The sequence below is a fragment of the Apis mellifera genome, linkage group LG1 (assembly GCF_003254395.2).
Source record: "Apis mellifera strain DH4 linkage group LG1, Amel_HAv3.1, whole genome shotgun sequence".
Lineage (NCBI taxonomy): Eukaryota > Metazoa > Arthropoda > Insecta > Hymenoptera > Apidae > Apis > Apis mellifera.
This window is the reverse complement of record NC_037638.1, coordinates 5,621,810-5,630,711: the sequence shown is the minus strand read 5'-3', so window position 1 is coordinate 5,630,711 and position 8,902 is coordinate 5,621,810. Positions and strand designations below refer to the sequence as shown.

At 25.2% G+C, this 8,902-nt stretch overlaps 2 protein-coding genes across 3 annotated transcripts in view; both read left to right on the top strand.

The window, feature by feature from the left end:
- Positions 1-4,046: 4,046 nt before the first annotated feature.
- LOC551556 (probable serine/threonine-protein kinase DDB_G0283337) lies at positions 4,047-5,705 on the top strand. Its single transcript, XM_026445023.1, has 4 exons — positions 4,047-4,208; positions 4,319-5,230; positions 5,299-5,466; positions 5,579-5,705. The coding sequence occupies exons 1-4, from the start codon at positions 4,169-4,171 to the stop codon at positions 5,665-5,667; spliced, it is 1,209 nt and encodes a 402-aa protein (XP_026300808.1). The 5' UTR covers positions 4,047-4,168; the 3' UTR covers positions 5,668-5,705.
- A 1,461-nt stretch (positions 5,706-7,166) lies between these two features.
- Positions 7,167-8,902, top strand: part of LOC409383 (matrix metalloproteinase-2) — a 130,607-nt gene continuing 128,871 nt past the window's right edge. Inside the window, exons 1-2 of one of the 2 annotated variants that reach the window (XM_026444867.1) lie at positions 7,167-7,292; positions 7,556-7,747. The gene's annotated coding sequence lies outside the window, so the exon portion shown is untranslated. Of the gene's footprint in view, positions 7,360-7,555; positions 7,748-8,902 lie in introns of both variants that reach the window. The other variant, XM_026444811.1, reaches the window with a different exon arrangement.

Genomic DNA, 8,902 nt, shown 5'->3' with positions numbered 1-8,902 from the left:
TAAGTCGCTCTATTTCTTCGTGATCTTTTTTCCCTTTTTTTTTTTTCTTCTCTTCCTTTAGTCGTGTGCGATATAGATACATACACAAACAAAGAAATCCAATATCAATATCACCAGGTCGTAGAATTCGAGCGAGAAAATTTCTATAAGATTCATCCTTCGATACGTATGTACGAATATATGTTGCATGGAAAAAAAAAAAAAAAAATAAGAAAAAAAAAAGAAGAAAAAGCAATCATAAATGAAATGTGAGAAATGGATCGACATTCGTCTCCTGCGTTTAATTTGTAAACGATGTGAAGTGCTAGTAAGCGCGGTGTGTTCAACTCGCAATCGCAGAGGCTAAATATATATCGAGTAAAAAGGAAAATGGAAAGAAAAATCGAATATGAGATATATATATATATATGTAAGTTTCAACAAGTGCATTGAGAGTATATAGGAAAAAAGTACACGTTACGATCTAACGAGAATCATGGGATTCAAGAACAAACGAATTATAATTTCGAAAATATCCATATCTTTTTTTATCTGTTTTTTTTTTTCTATTTATTATTTCTTTTTTTCCTTGTTGAGTTTCTGCACGGTACGCCTTATTTTTTTAATTATACAGATTTTCTCTCTCTCTCTCTCTCTCTCTCTCTCTCTCTCTCTCTCTCTCTCTCTCTCTCTCGTACGATCGTTTCGTAAACTTTAAACTTTCTCTTTAAATACTTACGAAGAAGAAGGTGAATTCTGCGGTTATCAGAGGAGGGTCAGAGGTGAAAATGAAAGTATATCGTGCAAAATATATGGTCGAATAAATAAATAAATAACAGCGTCGTTGTATGAATGCTTGTATGAATATATTTGAAAAGGAATAATGTTAAAAAAATTTTTAGACGATTATTTTTAGATAGTGGCACCCGAAGTCTTTAGAAGCTAATTTAATTCTTTTTTTTTTTTTTTTTCTCTCTCTCTCTCTTCGAACATCTCGATGTGTGTGCACTACTAACGATTTTCTGTATCAAAGTTACACTTTTTATATTCTGTTTTAGAGATAATCATGAAATCGACGTTTTCTCGTCTGACTCTTGTGGTTAGTTACTTAAAAATAATAAAAAAAAAAAAAATAACGAAGAAAAGAGAAATAAAAAGGCAGAAATAAAGAAAAAGAAAGGAAGGAGAAACAAAACAACCTTATATATAAATCTGGCACATTCCTTGATATATCGTTTTTTATTTAGGAGAAGGATATTTTCTCGTCTCCATTTTTTTGTAGATATATGAGAAAAAAAAAAGGAAAAAAGAAAAAAAATCGAATTTATTTTTCAAGTTTGTTTTCTCTCGCAACAAAATTATAAGTGATCGCAAAAAAAAAAAAAGAAAAAAAAAACAATTTTGTTACTTACTATACATTTATGTATATTCTATCAATTTTAATGTATGTATATATGTATGTATGCGACAAATAGAGTTTTTCTTATAAAGAGAGTGTTGTTAAGGAGACGCAGTGTAGAAAGGTGGGGAGAAAAAAGGGAGAGGGGGTGGGGCAAATGGTGATACAAAATGCGCCAATAAGATGCGACAGAAAATTACGTTTATATATTAATAAGACGCAAGTTGCGATTTTATAATTATTATTTTCTTCCATCTTTCGTTTGATATTGAATTATTTTCCTATTTTTTTTTTTTTTTTTTTTTTTTTTTTTTTTTTTTTTATGTAACGATCATTTTCTATTTTATTTAATAAGTATATTATATATACATACACACATTTATTTTTACATTTTCCGTCGTACATTGGCATTTTGTTTTTTCTTTATTTTTTTTTTTTTTTTTTTTTTTTTAACTTTAATCGAATCATTTTATTTGATTCGCTTTTATTTTCAATAATAATTTTCTTCCTTTCTTTTTTTTATATATATATATATGTATGTATATAATGTTACACGACCGAACGTGCACTATTTATCTCGATCTCACCTGAAATTCGTGCGCTTTTCAAGTTCACTGTGGTACACGTAGTTTTTGTTATCATTATTATTATTATTATTATTATTATTATTTTTGTTTGTCGAATATAATAAAAACATGCGTTTTTACATTGGTTGCACCCAACATGCACTGAATGCAACTTATTCGGTTTGATATGATACCCGTCTAAATGCTGTTACATTGTTGTATATTATATTTAAAAGAAAAAAGAAAAAAAGAAAAAAAAATAGCGTTCGAAAATTTGTATTTATTGCAATGAGTACGACCAATGAGTACGAATTTTCTCTGCCTTCGTTAGTTTCAACTGTCCTGCGTAAAAAAAAAAAAAAAAAAAAAAAAAAGTTCATCAAGTAAATTTTGTTGATCATCATTGAAATGTTATATATATATATATATATATATCTATGTATATATATATATACATTACATTTACACATATGTATATATGCATAAATCTATACATGTGTAATAAGTATTAGTGTGTAGAAAGACGTTTCTATCATTTGTACAACAAACGATGATTATTATTATTATTATCATTATTTTATTATCACTAATATTATAATTATTATTATTACTATTATTATTACTATTAGTACTAATAGGAAAGGATCTGTTGAGTAAGCGTGTATTTCAAATTTTCGCGCGCATTTTGCCGAGACTTCAGATCGGGAACTTTCCCTTCTAAAAATATATATATAGAAATCTCAGATTTTATTATTTCATTATTCATTATTATTCGTCCCGGAAGACAAGGAACTTCGAAGAATCTGTATATTATCTTAAAAAAAAAAACATAACTATTTTTCTAGTTACTACATTATGTAGAAATACGAATTTCGCGGGTCGGACATTATTGTTTTTATAAAACGCGGTAGAGCGGTAAACGGAATCGTCGTATTTCGTGAAACGAAATTATAACTTATATCGATTATGTAAATCGAGTAAATATAATACATGTATCAGCTTCTTTTTTTTTTTTTTTTTTTATTTTTTTTTCTTTTTTGTAAATATAGCGACAATAAAGGATATCGTTAAAGAAAGAAAGAGAAAGGAAAAAAAGCAAGCGCGAAGCGAACCAATTAACAGCAGAGGTTAGAAGAAGAAGAAGAAGAAGAAGAAGAAGAAAGAAGAACGAGAAGAGCATGATCACGAAATAAATTAGACTGATTATTTTCTTGATTTTATTAGTAATAAATGTTAACAAGAGTATTGCGAAGCTTAGAAAGGAAACGAATGCAATCACTCATTTTCACTTTTTCGAAAGAACGAAATGTTTTTTTTGTCTCTCTTTTCTTTTTCTCTTATTTTTTTTTTTTTTTTTTTTTTTTTTTTTATATATATAGGCAAGAGAAATATTTCTCTTATTTTTGTGATTCAGTATTGGAAAAGTTTGTAATTGTGTTTTCTTATGATATATATATATACGTGATAATTTAAGTAAGAGTGTATGAATTAGAGCGATAAAAAGAAATAATTGAAATTTTGCATTGTGTGAAATATATATATATATATATATGAAAAAAGAGGAAAGAAGCAAAAGATGAAATTTATGTTTAAAAATTTTTTTTACATCATCGTCTTTTGCGAGCTCGAGTTACGAGAAAATGACGAAATACATATAATTGTTAAAATAATTTTCTGCCATGCCTTCAATTATCCGATGTCGATGTTATTTGATTGCTTGGCATTAAATGATATCACTTGCGCTACAAAATTGAGAAGATCACTTGTTTTTTTTATTGGCCCCTTATTATCACATTTTGATGTTTCGTTTCATAGATATTTTTAAATTGTTTTCATTTTTTTTTATTCTTTTTTAGAAATGATAAAACTATTTAAAATTAATTGTAAAAAAAATCTTTATTTTAACTTTTACATTAAAAATTATAATTAATTTTAATCAATTCTTGTTTTACGTTATAGATTTTTTTTTTTTAGTAATAATAATTTTTACTGGTTATTCTTTAATAATAAAATTACAATATAAATGTTTTCGTTACGTATAAATGTCTGTTGGTAAATAGAATGTGGAAGGCTAAATGTAACGTTTTTCTTTCTGTCTCGAGATACAAAGAACGGTTAACGTGTACGTGTCATAACACATATTGAACTTCAGAAGGTCAAAGAAAAAAATATACATGGAACTGTTTCTTCGACTGTCTTTAAACAGTCAGGAAAAGGTACAAATATGGAATCGACGAACTCTACTATGGATTTGGCTTATAGTTGTGAGTATTAAAATGACTTGTATTAAAAAAAAATTATTAACATTTAAATCAAAAAGTATATATAGATAACATTTTCTTAAAAATAAACGTAGTAATATTATTCTATTCAGTTTATAGTGAAAGCTCAAATTCTACAATAAGTTTAAACAAAGCGATGCTTATGTCAATCGATGATAATGATATGTTAAATTCCGACATTAATAATAATAGTTATCATTCGTACATCGAAGAACAAAATGAAACGTTATTTGAACACACCGATAGTACAAGTTTAAAACCTTTGTCCAATTTTACGATTGATTCGAACTCGGAACAAGAAAATTCGGATAATTTGGAAGATGAACAACGTACAAATATCGAAGAGGAGAATCATGAAGGATACATTCCATTGAGAACGCTGTTAAGGAACATGTTTGAGGAAATTTTAGGAAAGTATAATGGAATCGCAAGACAGTCAAATGTAAGTTCGATTAACAGAAGTTCAAACAGTGATTATTCAATGGATAATTGGGACAATGCAGATGAAGTAAATAATAATCTTTTAATTTGTCAAACACAAAAATCTAATAATATTGTTATAACCACTATCGATAATGTAAAAGATCCTGATAAAATTATTGCTTTATCTTCACAGCATATATTAGATTCTAGAAGCATAAATACAATATTAGAAAATTCCAATGAAAGTTCTAGTAATTCACAGAGAAATGATAGTAGTAAATGGTCCGGAAGATTAATAGACAAATTGAAAAATTTCACTTCTCACAGAAGAGAAAAAAAATATAGAAATCAACATATATTTATTACTAGTGATATAAGCAATGAAAGTATATCTTCGAGCATATCGGGTGATGTTAAAAAAGTAACCGAGGAAATTTTTCAAAAGGCAAACAATTTATCAATGGATGATTCTTTAAAATTAGAAAATGATAATGCAACGCCAAATGATGAAAAAAAATCTCCAATAAAAAAGAAACAAAGTACAAAACGGAGAAGTGTATCTTTACCGAAATATATTGAAGGTTAGAATTATTACGATAAATGTATTTACATCATTATTTTTATTATTATATGATTACAATTCTTTTAGATGAAAAAAATGAACAACAAAATGAGAAAATATTAACTAATAATTCACAAAAGATTTATACACCACCCTATATAAGAAATAGATCAAATTATATAAGTACATCACCGATTAAACCAGTAAAATACTTAAGGCAATATTTTGCGAATTTAGATAATAAAAATAACAAAAGTAAGTAATTTTAATAAATAAATTTTAAATGATAAATTTTTAATATGAAATTTATATCTTATCGTAAAAATTAACAATTTATTATTAATACGTATTTAATTTTTTTTGTTAGAAAATTTAAAACGGTCGCCAATGCTAAATAAATATATAAGAAGACACAGAATACCTTATATACGTGTAATACCTGCTACGCCAAAATAAAGTATGAATAAATGGAATTTATTTTAGTGTAGTAAAAATTATGCATATATTATTACTGCTTAAACATATGTTTAACATATGCATTAACATATGTTTAACATATGCATTAACATATGTATTAATACACATATGTATTAATAATTTATTTTAAAAAACAAAAAATTTCTAAAAAAAAAACTATAATATATTTTTAATTGTGATTAAGAATATGTTATTATATTTATATTTTATATTTATATTGCTTTCTTCATTTAATTTATTATTTCATATTTATATTTATTTATTTTATTTATATTTATATCAATTTATGAAAAGATATTTTATATTTATTATATTTAATATAAAGATATTTTTAACTATAATTAAGAATATATTTATATTCTTTCATAAAGTTATTAATGTATATCTTTTCATAAAAAAGTAAAAGAAAATAAATTTTTTAAATAAATTGTTAGATTATTAAGTTCTAAATAAATAAATTGTTATAAATTATATGGAAATAGATAAATTCGTAATCATTTTTTACATAACAATTAAAAAGTACCTTGAAATATATATGCATAATATGTATTAAATGTGTTCAGTTCACCCTATATTTTAATCATACATCAATATCAAGATAAAAAAATCAAAAAATGAGAGGAAGGACAGAAATAAGTTAAAAATTGTAGAATCAATGTCAATGTTGCAAATGAAATAAGATAAGAAGAATAAATAATAAGAGAATAGAGATAAATAAAAATTGATCGTTAACGCCATCTATTGCCAATGATATCTCTCTAAAAACAAGTTAAACTAGGATAAACAATAATTGAAAACAAACATTATCTCTTTAATATCAAAGAGATTTTGCAAAGGTACTCGAAAGATAGTGCAGATCATCAATTTCTATTTTTTATTTGTAAGAAATATTTTTTATAATCAACAGATGGCGTTGAATATCAATTCTTATTCTATTTCTAACCTTTCACTATTTGCTTTTCTTATCTACGTGTTTGTTTTATCAGCGGCATTCTGAAGATGGCGTTGATTCAACAATTTTTATCCTGTCTTTATCCTTGTTATACTAATTGCATTTCTATTGCATATTTATTTTGCAAAATTTATGCGGTCAACAGATGACTCTGATATCCAATTAACTTTATTTTTCTTTGTTAACTATTAATTAAAAAATAGAACGATTTCTAAAAAATTCTATTCGATTTCTGTTTAATAAAATAATTTATTAAGAACCGATTATCGATTATCGATTAATTAATCCATTTCGTGCAGAATTAATGATAAATAAAATTAAATTAGATTATAATACATAAAATATATTTTTATTAAATATATATGAATATAAAATATCTACATATAAAATTATATATAAATAATATATAAAAATATAAGAAAAAATATATATAACTAAAATTGTATATTTTAATCGTACTATATTTTGAATAATTCTAGTAAATAATTAAATTTTTAGATACAGTAAATTTAGGTTAGAAATTACTGGTCAATTTACGACGACAGAGGCATCGAGTTAATTGGTAAAAAGGCGATTGACCCGCGGTAGACAGAGAGACAGAGGTCACCATCCTTCGGAACAATACATCCTTCAGTGACTTCCGGTGTGCCGCGTATGTTTATGAATCATTTTGATATTTCTATATCAATGTTCTTACTCGTCTTTTTATTCGTTTTTACGTAAGTTTCACACGCAACAAACAATTTATTCGCATATTGAAATAATGGAATTTCCAGTTAGTCAAATTTTTTACTTATATATACATATATACTGTTGTGACTAAGCTGCGGCAAATTTATATATTTTTTTAAATAAAAATGAAGAAATGAAGAAATATATTTTTTGATAATTGATAATAAAAGATATTATTAATAGGTTAACTCGCCCATAAATGATTTTTGAAAGACCTTGTAATTCATGAGGAATCTATGATGGACGATCCCTGCCAATATATCGTCTGGTGTCAAGTACTCATTGCAAAAAATGATCATCCTACTGAAACATCCTACAAATGTCCATCTTATCGTGAAGAAACAGTTATACAAAATAAATCGCTAAGAATGCTATGTAAGTAGTTTTATCCTTATAAAATTTGTAGCACAAGTAACAAAAATAAAATATGAAATAATTATAAAAACATAAGATATTCGATTAAAATGTTATTATTAAGAGATAAATACTATTTTTTGTCTATTTTTAATAATATGTTTCATATAACCTGGACATATTGTCATTAACAATAACATTGATTCGAAAAAGTAATGACATAACCTCAAAATTGCAACTTTTTTTTTTAATTTTAAATTTCATATATATTATAATGGTTATTCTTCGTATTATTCTAGTTTTTTCTCTTATATTCGTATACAATATATTTCTTTTATAACAAAAGTTATATTACATATATATATATTATCTGTTGCGTTAATATTTCCACCTTACGTTCTCTCCAACTAAGTACGTAATTTCTCTAAATCAACTGTCCATTTAACAAAAGGCAGTTTTATAATTGTCATATTGGAGAAGTTAGCGCCGGAATTTGCCGTGGTTCCGGTGTTGTACTTCCTGAGGACACCCACTTGTCTTTGGCAGGATGAACTCATCGCTTATATCTCTTGTTCTAACGCACTTTTATCTTGCGGGAAATGGCTGGTCGTTGGCCCACGTTATTCTTCTCAGATATTGATATTGATACAATTGTCCCTGTGTTGTGTACATCGTAGTTAATCATTGTTCATATAGTTGTTTTTTTCATTTTCTTTTTTCTTTTTTTTTAATCATCTTTAATTTAATTAAATATCTATCCTTTTTCAATATCAATTTATACATACAGTGAATAATTTTCTATTATACGCAATAAATTATATTTTAATATATATATTATGTAGATTTTTATAATTTTATAAAGTGTATTTATTCATGAATCTATATATTTTTGATAAAGGCAGTTTTTGTATTAAATTTATATAGCTGTTTGTGCACAGTAAACAAGTGACATAATCTCATTTAAGATTACAGAGACATAACCTCATTTACAAATTTCGTGCTTTCATATAAAAAATTAATATAACCTATTGATATTTACTATTGCAAATTAATATTTTTGTTGTTCATACTTATGAATTATATCAAAATTGTAATATATTTACTAAATATTTACAAAATTGTATTATATTTATTAAATTATCGAATTTGTTTTAATCATAATTGTAACACTATGAT

What these genes read in the sequence shown, in the direction of transcription:
- LOC551556 (XM_026445023.1), top strand. Translation starts at nt 4,169, where the DNA reads ATGGAATCGACGAACTCTACTATGGATTTGGCTTATAGTT. An exon ending in TTTACCGAAATATATTGAAG is followed by an intron (nt 5,231 to 5,298) that starts GTTAGAATTATT and finishes CAATTCTTTTAG; the next exon opens with ATGAAAAAAATGAACAACAA. An exon ending in AGATAATAAAAATAACAAAA is followed by an intron (nt 5,467 to 5,578) that starts GTAAGTAATTTT and finishes TTTTTTTGTTAG; the next exon opens with AAAATTTAAAACGGTCGCCA.